Raw genomic sequence first — 16,849 nt, 5'->3', positions numbered from 1 at the left:
CTCCTTCCCTTTGAGCTACTTGGGACAGAGCCAGTGTTGCTCATCTCAAGATCCACAGACCCTGGGACCACTGCTGGCACATACTGGTGCTCACTCACTGAATGAGGCACAGGTGCCTAACGAACGGAAGGCTGGCATGAGGCATTGATCATGCCCATCTACTTCATTAAGGCTGGGGCAGTGGGTAAGACATTCCATGTAGAGGAAGGTTCTTAACAAAGGCAATGAGGAGCAGCACCAAACCTGGACATGTGAACGCGGTTCCTCAAAACATAGCAAAACAATTTATGCACCTGGTTCTCTCACCAACCATAAACTCAGTCAAGTGCTTAGAATTTTCTAGATCCCTCAGCATCATCTCAAATCTTTTCTCAATTGTTTTTTAGTTCCCAGGGGCCATAACCACCTCTGTTTTCATTTTCCCAATCTCTATTGCTATAAATTCTGTCTCGATATGCTTAAATGGACAGTGGGATACTTTAAAAATCGCTCACCAAATGTAACTCCTTTATGCCTGGATTTTCTAAATCATTTTCTGAAATTGGGGTTCCTTTAATTGTGTATGTTATACCATCTGGTCCCCTCTCTCTCACCCAGAGACAAAGTAGATATTCGCAGATTGTTACTAGATACTACGTACTCACCACCTAGTGTAGCCTAACAAGCCTCTGAAGTGTAAAAGTTTCATCTATCCTAGTTCTTAAGAAACTCCAAGTCTGATGGGGAAAAGGAAGTGATTTTCTATACAACCAAGTCAGCTGTGAGTACTCAGTTTGTTCCTTCTCAGACCTGCCATCGCCGGTTTCCCAGAGGGCCTGTGTCCTTACTGACGATGCTCACTGGTGGCTGTGAACTCCAGAAGTCGTTTTAAATATTTGAGTTGGCACTTGTTCTGCACTAGGAAGAGTTCCAAGTTAAGCTACTCTTTCATTTTGTGAGAAACAGGAGCAACTTGGACCATCTCCCCGCCAGTATCTGTTAGCATGGTTTATTTCACTCATTTATCTGCACTTTCTAGCACTTCATTTTTAGAAATCAGACTAATCCATTTCTTTTTTCTTTAAAGATTTCATGTATTTATTTGAGAGGCAGTGCACACACGCACAAGCAGAGGGAAGGGCAGAGGGAGAGAGAGGAAGAAACAGGCTCCCTGCTGAGCAGAGGGCCCGATGCGGGGCTCGATTCCAGGACCCTGGGATCATGACCTGAGCTTAAGGCAGATGCTTAACTGCCTGAGCCACCAGGGTCCCTAAGAATAATCCATTTCAATCTCACTTGTTCAAGGTGACCGAAACAAAACTGTGGGGGAGATTTTAACTTGTATTATTAGCCTATGAGATAATTTATTCAAAACAGAGATATGGGCACAAAATACAAATAATGAAGCCAGAATTAAAATACATATATACAAACCAGACTTTGGTCCCTAGAAACAAGGACTTGATCTTCCCTGTAAGGGCTCACTAGACTGTTGAAAGAAATCTTAAAAGCCAGTTAAATTGTCCTTCCATTAAAGACAAAGTTAACAACAGAGTTTCAAGCAAAGAAACCAAAAAGTGGAACCACTTAGAAATGTTAGAATGCCATGGGGACTAGAAGGAGCAAGGAGGGCCTGCTCCTATAGTGCTGGTGGGAACGCAAATGGTCTATACTTTCTGGAGAGACAGTTAAGCAGTCTTTTTACAAAGAAGGAAAGAGTGCTTTTATATTTTCGTTAATGAGCAAAACATAAGAAAACCACAACGGAAAGGCAAGGGCTTGAGGTTTCTGGTCAGCCAGACATGGTGCAGTTCCCATCCCTGAGTGGGTTGGTGGATGGAGGCCTTAAAATATGGCAATTTATCTGAGTTTCAGTCTCATCAGTGAAATATCACTCTTACTAGCGACCTAATGATCATGACTGGGAATTTAATTACCATATATGCAAACAGCTAAGCATGTAAGTAGGCTTTGATGTTAGTTTGGGTCTTTTCTGTGTCCTGGGAATAGACATGATTATTTCAAGTATAATAATAATGTGAGGAATGTTCCATTGTACATTCCTACTATGATGTCCAACAGGCAAAGTTCGAAAAATGAGTCTTTGTTCATGTAGGTGTTTATGTGTTCTCTTTCTCCTTTAAGAAAACTGTATAGGGACGTAGTGAAAAGAAGGGCCATCTGAACCCAAATATTCATAGCAGCAATGGCCACAGTTGCCAAACTGGAAAGAGCCAAGATGCCCTTCAACAGACGAATGGCTAAGGAAGATGTGGTCCATATATACAATGGAGTATTATGCCTCCATCAGAAAGGATGAATATCCAACTTTTCTATCAACATGGATGGGACTGGAGGAGAGTATGCTGAGTGAAATAAGTCAAGCAGAGACAGTCAATTATCATATGGTTTCACTCACTTGTGAAGGATTAGGAATAACATGGAGGACATTAGGAGAAGGAAAGGAAAAGTGAGTTGGGGGAAATTGGAGGGGGAGACAAACCATGAGAGACTGTGGACTCTGAGAAACAAACTGAGGGTTTTGGAGGGGAGGGGTGAGGGCTGGAGGTTAGGGTGAGCCTGGTGGTAGGTATTAAGGAGGACATGTATTGCATGGAGCACTGGGTGTGGTGCATAAACAATGAATCTTGGAACACTGAAAAAAATTAAATAAAAAAAAAAGAAAACTGTAAAGATTTCCATGTGCTCAAGGAGCTCTGTGAATCCTGGTTCTGAATCCCTTCCCACCCAAGGCTTTTATGAAAATCTGCTGCTTGGTGATGAGGCCAGAAGAGTAGAGCTCTCTGCATATGGACCTTTGGAGGAGGTTATTTGAGGTTATCGTTATTCCTCAAAGAGTCAATAATTCTAAAGAGACGTTTCTCCAAAGAAGACAAATGAATTGCCAATAAGCACATGAAAAGATGCTCAGCATTGTTAGTGTCTAGAGGAGTGCCAACCAAAACCACAACGAGGTACCACTTCACACCTACCAGGATGGCTTAAGGTAAAAAAAAAAAAAAAAAGATAACAAGAGTGTCAGCAGAGATGTGGAGAGTGTAGAACCTGATACACTGCTGGTGGGGATATAAAATGGTGCATCCACTTTGGAAAAATCATATGGCAGTTCCTTAAAATGTTAAACAGAGTTACCTTATGATCCAACAATTTCATTCCTAGGTATACACCCAAAGGAAATGCAAATGTATGTCCACACAAACGCCTGTTCATAAATGTTCATTAGCAGCATTACTGCTAATAGCCAAAAAACAGAAACAACCCAAATGTCCATCAGCTGATGAATGCATAAATGGTGCATACAATGGAATATGATTTGGCCATAAAAAGGAAACAATGACATATACTATAGCATAGATGAACCTTGAAAATATTATATTAAGTGAAAGGTAGCAAATACAGAAGGCTGTGTATCATTCTATTTACGTAAAATATCCAGAACAGGCGAACCCAGAGACAAAGAGTAGAAGAGTAAGTAGTTGCCTGGGGCTGGGGAGTGGGGGAGAGGATGGCGAGTGACTCCTAATGGGTACAGGGTTTTCTGTGGGGGGTGACGAGGTGTCTAAAACAGACTGTGGTGACGGCACAGCTGTGAATATGCCTAAAGCCTTTGGATTGCCCAAGTGGAATTGGTAAACTTCTGTTTGAATTTGACTCAATAAAGTTATTTGAAAAAATTAATGGCATTGTGCTCAAAGAAAATGAGACTCCGCATCATGCCCCCCCTCAAAAAAATCATCAAGGATTTGAAGTCATTTTTACAGAAATCAGTGTCAGGCACAATTATTAGGCACTGGGAAAGCCAGCATTCCGCCTGACCCTGGAGGACTATGGTCCTTCTTACATTTTGCTTTCTGGCATTTAATAAAAGCCCCACCTCTTCTGCTGCCTTTCCAAGCAGTCTTGCCTAGTTCAGCCCCCAGCTCAGTCTGAGTCTAAACATGTGCATTTGCCCTTCGCCTTTTGAGTAAAAAAAATGCCATGGCCCCAAAGTGCTGTAAGGGATTTTCAGAAATTACTCAAGGTTAAATTCTATCATCATGAGGTCTTCAGAGCTGACAGGTACTGGAGTGATTCTAGACAGTACCCTCATTTTGTAAATCAATAAACTGAGGCACAAGGATGTCCTGCACACAGCTGGACAGCAAGTTAGTGGCAGAACCAGAACCTAGAGCTCCCGGATTGCCTGGTTTTGTTCACGATAGCCCCCTGGGCACCCACTGCGCAAAGCACAGACATGAGTCAGTGGATCGGTGCCCCGAGCTCCAGATACTGCACACAGATCAGCATTCCAACCGATGCGGCGTGGGGCAGACAGCCTGCGGTCCGTGCAGTCTGACTGCGAGCTCATATCCTGGTTTAGCTACTTACCAACTGTCTGACCTCTGGGAATCTGGGTTTCTTCTCTGATTACGTGGGATATTAATACCTACTTGGCAGGATGATGGTGCAGCCCGGAAATAACACACATGAGGTGTGGAGTGCTGACCCCCGGCACAGAGCGAGTGTTTAATAAATTGTTTCCATTGTTATAATCACAGATTAAATCTAGCCAAGTATGCAAGAGATAGCATAAAAACTTACACTTAATAATAAAAGACCTTCCAATTATTAAGCATGTTGTTCTAACACTGCACCAGTGTTTAAACCTAACAATAAACCTATGAAATGGGCCATTCTTGTTCAGTAGACGAAACTGAGGCTCAGGGGAGGGGCCTACAAAAAAAGCAAATACAGGGAGAATTGAGTGCAAACCCTAGTATTTTTTTTTAAGATTTTATTTATTTATTTGACAGAGAGAGAGAGAGAGAGAGAGAGAGATCACATGCAGGCAGAGAGGCAGGCAGAGAGAGAGGGAGAAGTAGGCTCCTTGAAGAGCAGACAGGACTTGATGCAGGACTCGATCTCAGGACCCTGAGATCATGACCTGAGCTGAAGGCAGGGGCTTAACCCACCGAGCCACCCAGGTGCCCCCTAGTATTGTTTTTTATCTCAAAGCCCAGCCTCCTACTGGTTACTTTGTATTACCAGAAGAGTTTTTAATATATGACGACCTTCAGGTGACCTGACACCTTATTTTCCAAAAGTAATTTTCTGTGTTACTCATTTAGCATTGCCAAGTGCATGCTTTAGGTGAGAGAATAATATTAATAAATAATTCCCTACCTCTTGCTAGAGACCTGGGAGGCACACTGCCATCAGGGAACCCTCTCCCAGGGTCACTGTCACTTATCCAGCAAGAAACCCACCCATCCCCCTCACAGGACAACACCGTGAAGGCATTCTGGGCGGAGCTTTAAATTCCACACCATTAATGAGTTGCTTTTCTGATTATGGTTCAGTGCAACCAGAGGTACTAATTTCTAAATAAGTTAACCAATGTGAGGGGCACCTGGGTGGCTCCATTGTTAAGCATCTGCCTTTGGCTCAGGTCATGATCCCAGGGTCTTCGGGTGGAGCCCAGCATCGGGCTCCCTGCTCAGCGGGAAGCCTGCTTCTCCCTCTCCCACTCCCCCTCTTGTGTTCTCTCTCTCCTCACTGTGTCTCTGTCAAATAAATAAATAAAATCTTAAAACAAAACAAAACCAAACAAACCCAACATGAGAAGTGGTGAAAAGACATCCTGCAGATGCACAGGTGTTAGATCAAGCTCCTGAAATAAACAGCAAGAGTGAGACACATCTGCAAGGGAACAGAGTAACTGGGATGTTGCAGTGTTTTTCTGACACCAAGTAGCAAGGGTTTGAACTTCCTCTGTTGGGCTGAGAAGTGGCACTGTCCGGGGAGGAAGCCAGACAGCAAAGGAAGCATTTTGAGCCTGAAAACATCAGCAGATCTGCATGGGAGGGTGGATACCTACGTTTCTAAAGGGCTCACCCACACTCCGCTGCTGCCTCTCTGTGTTCATTGTACCGCTGTTTGAACTGTAGTTCAGACTTGGGAAGGTTAATGGACTGTCTAGTTTGGCAACAGTCATTCACTCCCTGTCCTCAGGCCCGAGCCAGAGAGGGAACACCAGCATGAGCTTTTCACTCTGCCCCGTGACCTCCACCACCGCTTGGAGAAATCAACCTCTGTAAAGGTCGCGTGCCTGAAACTGTTTAGCTTTCCCATCTCCATGGTAACCTGCTCCCAGACCTCTTCTGAGGAGGGACTTTGAATTGTAGTAAATTGACAGTGTCTCTCTGACCTGTGAAATCCTGCTCATTAGAACTAAGGAAAGACTGGGAGACTCACGGCAAAGGAAACAAATAATGATCACGTGGCAGGAAAGGTGGTTGGTTTTGGTTTTTTTGGTTTTTTTTTTTTGGCATTGTCCCCAAATTGTTTAACATTATTAAAAGTGGTAAAAAACAAAATCTGTCCTCAGTTTTCTATATTAGACAACAGATAATACACATTTTCTATTACATGATTATTTATTTCTCAAAATGGACTCGAGGAAGGTGATAAAAAACTACATAATAGGGGCACCTGAGTGGCTCAGTGGGTTAAGCCTCTGCCTTCGGCTCAGGTCATGATCTTAGGGTCCTGGGATCGAGTCCCGCGTCGGGCTCTCTGCTCAGCAGGGAGTCTGCTTCCTCCCCTCTCTCTGCCTGCCTCTTTGCCTACTTGTGATCTCCCTCTCTCTGTCAAATAAATAAAAAAATAAAATCTTTTAAAAAAACCCCGAAAAACCTACATAATACTTTTATGAGGTGAAGTTCTCAGAGAAATTATCAATAGGAGGTGGCTCAAACAATAAAAAAAATATGCACTACTTTGTTATTTTTTTTAGTCCTTAGCATATTTGCTTTTTAAAGCTTATATTTAGGGGCACCTGGGTGGCTCAGTGGGTTAAAGCCTCTGCCTTTGGCTCAGGTCATGATCTCAGGGTCTTGGGATCGAGCCCCACATCAGGCTCTCTGCTCAGTGGGGAGCCCCCTTCCCCCACCCCCTCTCTCTACCTGCCTCTCTGCCTAACTTGTGATCTCTGTCAAATCAATAAATAAAATCTTTAAAAAAAAATAAAGCTTATATTTAAATTCCGGTTAGTTACCATATCATGTAGTATTAGTTTTAAGTGTACAATACAGATTCAACACTTCCATACATCCGCCGTGCTCATCCCAAGTGCCCCCACAATCCCCATCACCTATTTCACCCATCCCCCATCCACCTAAACCATCAGTTTGTTCTCTGTAGTGAAGAGGATGTTTCTTGGTTTGCTTCTTTTCTTCCTTTGCGCCTTTCTTTTGTTAAATTCCACATGCATGAAATTACGTGGAATCACTTGTCTTTCTCTGACTGACTTCATTTGGCTTTATACCCTCTAGCTCCATCCATGTCCTTTGCACATGGCAAGATCCCTTCATTTTTATGGCTCACAGCCCACTGTCATATAGACACCACTGCTTCTTTATCCACTGGACGGACACTTGGACTGTTTCCACAATGTGGAAATTGTAGATAATGCTGCTATAAACATCGGGGTGCATGTGTTCCTCTGAATTAGTGTTTCTGTATTTTCTGGGTAGATTCCTAGTAGTGCAATTGCTTGATCATAAGGTAGTTCTTCCCCCCCGCCCCAACATTTTATTTATTTGAGAGAGAGTACATGAGCAGGGGAGAGGGAGAGAGGGAGAAGGGGAGGGACAAGAAGACTCCCTCCTGAGCAGGGAGCCTGATATGGGGCTCAATCCCAAGACCTTGAGATCACAACTAGAGCTGAAGTCGGGCCACCCAGGTGCCCCCCATGGGGCAGTTCTATTTTTAACTTTTTGGGAAAACTTCCTACTGTTTTCCAGAGTGCCTGTACCAGCTTGCATTCCCACCAACCATACTGGAGGGTTCCCCTTGCTCCCCATCCTCACCAACATCTGTTGTTTCTTCTGTTGCTGATTTTAGCCATTCTGATCGGTATGAGGTGGTAGCTCATTGTAGTTTTGATTTGTGTCTCCCTGATGAGGAATAATGTTGAGCATCTTTCCATATGTCTGTTGGCCATTGGTAGGTCTTCTTTGGAAAAATGTCAATTCATATCTTCTGTCAATTCATATCCAATTTTCAGTTGGATTATTTGTTTCTTGAGTGTTGAGTTTTAGAAATTCTTTATTTATTCTGGTAACTACTAACCCTTAATCAGACACATCACTTGCAAATATCTTCTCCCATTCTATAGGCTTTTAGTTTTACTGAATGTTTCCTTCCTGTGCAGGAGCTTTTTGTTTTGATAAAGTCTCAATAGTTTATTTTTGCTTTTGTTTCCCTTGCCTCAGGATGCCTATTAGAAAGATGGTGCTCTGGCTGATGTCAAAGAAGTTACACGGCACACCTTTAAACATAGTTAATATCCTGTTCAAGTGCGAAAAGAGATGTAGGGGGCCCTGTGTTTCCATGAAATAAGCAATGGCCATGACCTCCAAGGGTTACTCCTAAGATTCAGTCAGTTTCTATGAGGGTCCTTCGCCTGGGCGTGGAACATGAGGGCACACACAGAAATCAGCGAGGAGGTCTTACTGAAACAGATTTGGGTTTCACAGATCTGAGATGGGGGCCCATACTCTGCATTTCTGGGGCATGTAGGTGGCTTATTGGGTTACGCCTTTGACTCTCGGTTTCGGCTCAGGACATGATCTCATGGGTCCAGAGATGGAGCTCTGTATCGGGATTCGTGCTTAGCGGAGAGTCTGCCTGAAGGTTCTCACTCTCTGCCCCTCCCCCGACTCACATGCCTGCATGCTCTCTTTCTCTCAAATAAATAATAAATCTTAAAAAAAAAAAAAAGACTCTTCATTTCTAACAAACTTCCAAACTCTGTAACAGTGGCAAGTATATACTTGCAAAAGGTCAAGATTCCTCAGTAATATTTAAGAAGCATTTATACAGTGAAATTATTTTTAAAAATTCTTAATCGAGGAGCCCCTGGCTGGCTCAGCTAGTGAAGCATGTGATTCTGGATCTTGGAGTTGTGAGTTCAAGCCCCATGTTGGGTGCAGAGATTAAATAAATAAAACTTAAAAAATTTTTTAAATCCTTACTAGGATTTTCTCTTCTGTAAAATGACATATAAAGTCTCTTACCAGAGATGGATTCATGAATTCTTCCAAGTATGCCTGACACAGTTTGCGATCCCAATCATCTGTGATGTGGCCTCCATACATGATCTCACCAAAGAGGTAACGGAGGTCTTCCCATGGGACCTGGGAAGGACAGCACATGGACGTTCATTGCCAGACCCCCAGCATCTGCCTCAGAGAGGCCAATCAGCAGTACACGCCTCTCTCCAAGAACCTCTAATACCATGTTTCCCCAAATCCCCACCAACGGGAGCATTTAAAAGAGGTTCAGAAATTGTCTGGGTTTCTCCACAGAATTTCTTGACAGAATTACATTCGGGGTGTTTAAATACATTCGGTGAAAATTTACGAACACTGAATGCAGATTTTAAAGCAATTATTCCTAGAACATGCCACGCAGGGAAACTTGATAAATTCAAAATCTCATCCAAAAATTAGGAAAAGGTATTAGTTCACAGGGTCTTTGTGGTACGTCACATTTTTAGGCTGTGATAGCAGGTTTTTAGGATGTGATAGCAGATTTTAGGATCCATTTAGGCAAATGAAGAAAACCGTATGCAATCTGCATTTGGGGGATGTTTAGGATGCCCTCTCCTTGTAAAAATCCCAGCAAACCAAACCCCCCCGCTGCAGACTGATTTGAGGGTTTGGTTCATGGCACGACTTGCCTACTCCATGACTGTTCTAAGGGTTCTAATGACTGGACCATGTGGTCTTCAGGAAATACCAGTATCTCCTATCTGGCTTAGCAGGATTTGAAGCCTCTCTCTGCTACCCTTTAGCTTCCTCAGGGTTTGCAAAACATGCCAGTCTGTGATGAAGCCTTTCCAGACAGGAACCTTTACACCCTCAGGGGCACTAGATTGCCTCCCAACAGTTCAAGTAAAAACTTAATTATAGCCTTCGTGGGTTGCAGGATGTGACAGAACAAGTAAAATTGCTTCAACTATTCCAAATGTACTGGTTACAAGTTTATTTGAATTTGAATAAATGAACCTCAAAGAGGTCTTTCTTTAAAGCTGCTCTGAGGTGGGTGAGGAATACGGGGGAAGCGAGCACACTGAAGCAGGCTCCCGGAACCCCCCCGGGGGAACCTTCCACGTCACCCTCGTGAAGTGGATGGGCGACAGAGACCTCTCCGTTTCGTTTCCCTGAGGGCGGTCCGTTAGTACGGGCTGTACGTTCTACCAGTGGATATGCTCCTCCCTCAAGATTTTCATCAGCTAGGGCTCTATTCTTTTCAATAACTGACGCTCTTCCCCCAAATCCTGATCCTTGTGCCTTCTTGAAAAGGGCATTTTGTATCACCAAACTCTGTGAACATAACCTTACTCCCAAATCTTGGTCACTGGCTTGGCCACGTGCAGTGAATGCCTTGGGTGTAGACATCCGAGAGAGGACAGAGCATTCAGAACTGCAAGCTGTGCTGTTCCTGGGATGCCAGTGGGGGCAGCAGCACAACGGGGGTCACTAGGGCCACCGCAGGGCTGCCAGGTCTTGGGATATGAGAGCCAGGGACAAACAGGAGTCCGCTCCTCTCTTTCTCCCCATCATTTCTACCTCGGCTCTGTACAGGAGTCAGCTGAAATGGACAACAGTCCTTGTTTCAGTGTCAGGGGACAGTTATGAAGGACTTGTATAAGAGGATTAAATGATCTGTTTCACTTTCTCCAAAACTATTGTAATAGTCAATTTTACCTGCAACACTTTACACAAAATGTGTTAAGAGCAACTCAAAATATTATCCATTATGAGGATTAAATATGCTCAAATTTTGTCTATTTAAAAAGTGATAGCTCTGCGGGCACCCAGATGGCTCAGCTGGTTAAGCACCTGCCTTCGGGACTCCGGGATCAAGTCCCACATCAGGCTCCCTGCTCAGTGGGGAGTGCGCTTCTCCCTCTGCCCCTCATCCTGTTCATGCTCTCGCTAATAAATAAATAAAAATTAAGGAAAAAATTTAGAACATGATAGATATGGAATGCTGATCATCACATACCGTATTAAAGCCATTTATTTTAGATACAACTTATTCAAAATATGTTCCTTGGGAGAACACACCCATGTTATACACTGAGCGTACCTATTCTGACAGCAGTCACCTCACCTTTGAAGCTTGAGAAGACTTATTTGGTAACAAAAATTGTAACAATGGTTACCAAAAGAACACACAGCAACTCTCTACCCACAGAAACACAGATGAGTCATTTTAAAGGCCCTTTACAGAAAGTGTGGCCCAGGGCATAACAGCTGGTTGGACAAATGTATCTCAATTTTAACAGATTTAACGGAAGGGAAAAAGATTCCTTTATGAAGACTAAGCCAGAAAATTCCTACAAATGGTTCTTCCTTTTTGCAATCCAATCACGGGGTTTTTAAGAGTTTACACAAATGTTCTTGATGAAGCATTCCCGTGCCCATCTGTAAAACGCATTTTAGCCATGAAATAAAATCATTCATCTACCTTTAACTTCCAATCAAGGGGAACATTACTGAGAAAGTCACAACAAGGTGGCATCCTTAATACATAATAATGACATATGCAGGAAATGCACCATTATTTATATATGTGACGCACTGTAAATTGCTTCCATCATAAGAACTAATTGTAGTGATTATTAATGCAGTGTTATGAACTGTCAGAATTGCTGTATGTAATTACATTTGTGCAAATGCTTCATTACCTGCCTAATGAATCTGGCATATATGCACATGTAAACCACTGTTTTTGTTAACATAATGAAGGACATTTTTTTTTTTTTTTTTTTGGCACTAAGCTGCTGATGTAGAACTGGTTTGACCTATCTTATGAAGTTCGAGCCTCCACTGCTGGAAAACCTTTGATCTGGTGTATTTTCACACTTGGCAGAAGATGCATATACAGTGTCAGCTATTTCAATAATAGCTTCAAAAGAGAAATTATGGCCCATTTGATAGTGGCCAAAGACTGACAGATTCAGTACACTCTTTGGAAGAGGTTATCTGACCAATAGCACTTACACGAGGGTTTGCCTCTAAGTAGTTGTAGAGGACGTTGGCGCAAATGGTGAGGTCTCCAGGACTGAAGGGATAGCTGCGGCTCCAGCCCCGGGGGCCAAACCTCAGTCTCCCAGCCACACAAGCGTGGAAGTAGCACAGAGAAAAGAGGACGCTTTTAAACTCCTGCTCCTTGGAGCACGCCTCAAGTGTATCCTGGGAGGAAAGGACAATATTTGATTACCCTTCTGCACAACCTTCCAAGGGCAAGGGGTTGCAAGTTCAATGACCTTGTAGATAACTTTGAGGGAGATCTAGGACAAGGGGTACCATGCAATTCTAAGCCCGGCTGTCTATTCTATCAGCGCATAATAGGAGACTGACCATTTGGCGCTTGCCAGTCTGTTAATTTCAGAGGAATGTTTTCACTTCGCTTCAGTTATTTTACCGAATGCTTCTAAGTTCGCTAGAAAATGACACAATTCATTCTGAGCAGTGATGGTATTGCTTGAGATCTGAGCAGTGATGATACTGCTTGAGATCATTTTCCCCTGCAAAATTCTCCTTGAGAAATCTAGCTGACCAAAGGACCCCACCTTTGTATCATAAGCGTAGCAGAATACTAGTTAACCCCCAGCCCTTCATTTCCTCTGGTTTCCCAGTCATACAGTTACCTGGGCACGTGGCCACCCATCAAAAAACCATTTCCATCTTCCCTTGAATCCAGATATGCCATATGACCAAGTTCTTGCCAAAAGAATGTGAGTAGAAGTGACGTGTACAATTTTCATGTCATTTAGTTAAAAGAAAGTTGCTTGCCCTGGTAGTCACTCTTTTCCTTTCTCTGTGGGCTAGACATGAGGTTGACCAGACAACCAGGGAAGCCATCAGTGAGTTCTAGGGGATACACCTACCAGCCTGGGTGTGTGGCTGAGCTCATGAAACACAGCTGCCAGTTATATGTGCAAGAAGTCATCTTGTTGGGAGCACTCTAATTCTGTAGTGTCCCTGAGCTCATATAATCATCCTGACAAATGGTTTCCTTCCAATGAACTTAGGGTAGAATTCATTGCTGGGTGGAGAGAATGGCATATGGAAGACGGGAAAACACACCCCGTAGACTAGATCTGTAACATTTTTTTGAAATCGCAGAGGGAAAATTAAATCCTAGCATGTTGTATGGTTATGGCTCCCACAGCCATAAAATTAAAAGGTGAACCACCACCATCCAATCTCTGTCTTAAAGGTGGTAGTACTTTATTCTTAGATTCGGCAGTTCTGTGAGGCCAACAAGGACTACTACAACTGATGTTGGGCACTAGAGGATGATAAGTCCAAAGCTGTACTTTCTTCCCTTATTCTTTAAAATGGCCAATTATAGCCAGTTTACATTTAAAATGAATCTGACAACTTGGGCCATCTACAAAGTGCATTTAGCACCTTTCATGTGGGAGTTCAGATCTGGTCTCCCAGGCAACTTCTAGTAAAAGTCTAAAACCAAACCAAGACTAGACTTGTTCCCTTGTTCTAGGAGTAGAAGAAGCTTTTCAGTTTCTTTATGACTTACTCTAATAAGAATCCAACGTTATTAACAAATGTAGTTGTAGAACTGGCCAGGCCATCCGCAGTGCCAACCCAACTAAATCACTAGATCATTCTAAAGCACTAGGCCATTTCTAGGTAATTTATAGGGCTTGAAGATACATAATCATTAAATGTAACATTTCTACAAACATGAAATGAAAGACAAACTCATGAAGGAAGAAAATAAAAAAACATATTAATTGGAATTAATCTTGAAGAATATAAAAAAATGTATTAGTTTTAAATGTAAGACGTTTCTAGGAGACAAAATAAAAATATCAAACTTTTACTTGGGAATTATGATCTACCAAGTCACCTACCATCTTCCTGAATAACATAGTCCACAGAAAACCAACATACTACAATAACTAAGTACATTAATTCCATAAATATTTCATATAATAGATTTAGTTTTATCCTCAGCGCTAAAAAAAAAAAAAAATTACAATGTGGGCACCTTGGTGGCTCAGTTGGTTAAGTGTCTCTTAATTTCAGCTCAGGTCATGATCTCAGGGTTGTGAGATCTAGACCCACCACTGGGCTCTGTACTGGGTGTGAGAGCCTGCGTAAGCTGGGAACCCATTTAAGATTCTTTCTCCCTCTCTCTCTTTCTGCCCCTCCTCCACCCCACCACCCCTCCTCAAAAAAATTACAACTTAATGCCATTTCATTATGCCCTGATAATATAAATGCCAAATATGAATTCCAAATGAAAAAATATGAATCAAATTTTTCAAATTAGGAGAAAGTATGAGTCTACCTAACATTCTACATTTCAGGTCAGTTGTATTTTTACAAACCAAAAGATGAGCAATTTACCATCAGGAAATACACAAACAGCTCAGAGACCAGAGGACAGGCATCCACACTCGCATAATAGCAGGGCGTATGCACACAGATGCCAGTTTTACGTGTGCAATTACCAGTTATTTGTTTCTGCTGCAGATCTTACAGAAAAAGAAATCTAGGGGCACCTGTGAGGCTCAGTTGGTTAAACGTTCAACTTTTGATTTTGGCTGGGGTCATGATCTCAGGGTCTTGGAATTGGGCCCTGTGCTTGGGCTCCACAGTGAGCATAGGGCCAGCTTGAGATCCTCTCTCTCCCTCTGCTCCCCCCTCCCTCCCCTGGGATGTTCTCTCTCTCTCTCAAAAAAAAAAAAAAAAAAACACACACACACACACACAAAAACTGTATCTTATTTTTAAAATGTGGTTATTATGTTTATATGAAAGGAGCCTAAATAGTATTCCCTTATGACTCCTTCCTTCCTTCTTCTTTCGTTTTTAAAAAATTTTTTAAATTTAAATTCAATTAATCAATATATACTGCATTGGCTTCAGAGATACAGGTCTGTGATTCATCAGTCTTTTCTTTTTTTCTCCTATTAACACATAATGCATTATTTGTTTCAGGGGTACAGGTCTGTGAATCATCAGGTTTACACCTTTCACAGCACTCACCATAGCACATACCCTCCCCAGTGTCCATAACCCAGCCCCCCTATCCCTGCCCCCACCCCCAGCAACCCTCAGTTTGTTTCCTGAGATTGAGTTTCTTATGGTTTGTCTCCCTCCCAATCCCATCTTGTTTCATTTTTTCCCTCCCTACCCCCAATGACCTTCTGCCCCTTTAAGTACTTAAGAGTCTTTCCAATAGTTGTCATCTTTAGTTAGTCTAAGTGGCTTTCTAGGTAAGTCAAAAGAATGAATACTTTCATAAATAAACTGGAACGGGGTGGGGGGGGCAGGGACTCATGTATAAACTTTGGGGCATCTGTTCATCCCTTCCATGATATGCAACATATTTTTCAATGGGCATTTCCCTGGGGAAAGTGTCCGTGGTTTTATCAGATGATCAGAGAGGTACTTACCAGAAAAAAAAACAAAAACAAAAACAAAAACCAACAACAACAAAAAAAGAAAAAACACTGATGGACAATTGGGCTGAGGCATATTTGATCATGACATGCTCACTTTCCCCAAATACAGATAATTGTCCTATGGGGGCTGGATAAATCCTATTTAAATATATTAAATTCCTATTTTGTATTTACTTTGGGAAAGAGGTTGAGAATGTCCTAAGTGGTCAGAAATTATCAACCAAGGAATAAAAAAAAAAAAAAATTCATGTCTGCCATGGTTCCTAAAAGAAAAAGTACTGCAACTATATAATACATTCAACAAGGTTTCCTGAGTGCCTCTTTCTACACTCTACAGTGTTTATATAGCCTATAAATTAATTAATTAGACAATTAACTGTATTCTTTGAAACTATAATCTTAGATGGCCAATTATTATAATTCCTTCATAATGTTGACTTGAGTATTGGTCCAGAAGATACTAGTGAGAAATGATAATATTTCTAACAGGAGTCTTAATATTTATACCAAACCATGTGCATTTCCTCTTTAGGTTTCATCCTACTTCTCCTAATAAGAATACTGTTTCCCGGGGTACCTGGGTGTCTCAGTTGGTGAAGCATACCACTGTGGATTTCGGCTGGGCTCATGATCTCAGGGACGCGAGGTGGAGCCCTGTGTGGGGATCTGTGCCGGGCATGGAGCCTGCTTAAGATTCTCTCCCTCTCTCCTACCCCAAACCCCTTGCTTGCACTCTCTTCCTCAGAAACAAACAAAATACTATTTCCCAAGGATGTGTAAAAAATCAGAGGGAATGGCAACTCAGAGAAACAACAAAGGAAACTTGTTTGAAACACTTGATTACTATACAGATAGTTGTAATAATTTGCCCAAGGAGAATCATAGGAGCATTTGTGCTTGTGTTAGGCATTTGTTTTATTTTGGAAGGAAATCAAAGTGTAAATAAGGTGGCAACATGGATATATAGGGAGAAGATGATTTAAGTCTGCTAACATCAAAAACGGATCTGACGGGCGCCTGGGTGGCTCAGTGGGTTAAGCCGCTGCCTTCGGCTCAGGTCATGATCCCAGGTCCTGGGTTCGAGCCCCACATCGGGCTTTCTGCTCAGCAGGGAGCCTGCTTCCTCCTCTCTCTCTGCCTGCTTCTCTGCCTACTTGTGATTTCTCTCTGTCAAATAAATAAATAAAATCTTAAAAAAAAAAAAAAAACGGATCTGACACACTGAATTTTATACTGGAACTCTTCCCATGTCTTTACTGTTGCTGCCGTCCTCAGTAACAGCAAGCAGAATAATAGTGGCTTCTCTTCCCGTGCGAAGAGATACTGGTCTACCATGTTTGTCTTCAATAAGTG

At 42.4% G+C, this 16,849-nt stretch overlaps 1 protein-coding gene across 1 annotated transcript in view; it reads right to left on the bottom strand.

Moving 5' to 3' along the window:
* Window positions 1-16,849, bottom strand: part of LOC111147239 (dynein axonemal heavy chain 11) — a 320,049-nt gene that overhangs the window by 9,660 nt on the left and 293,540 nt on the right. Inside the window, exons 75-76 of the mRNA XM_022503160.1 lie at window positions 12,057-12,248; window positions 9,060-9,179 (exon numbers count right to left, since the gene is read on the bottom strand). Of these exons, the coding sequence (XP_022358868.1) occupies window positions 9,060-9,179; window positions 12,057-12,248 (312 nt within the window). The remainder of the gene's footprint in view (window positions 1-9,059; window positions 9,180-12,056; window positions 12,249-16,849) is intronic.

Source organism: Enhydra lutris, unplaced genomic scaffold, assembly GCF_002288905.1.
Source record: "Enhydra lutris kenyoni isolate GAN:26980312 unplaced genomic scaffold, ASM228890v2 scaffoldscaffold16, whole genome shotgun sequence".
Taxonomy (NCBI): Eukaryota; Metazoa; Chordata; class Mammalia; order Carnivora; family Mustelidae; genus Enhydra; species Enhydra lutris.
This window is presented reverse-complemented; position numbering and strand designations above follow the sequence as displayed.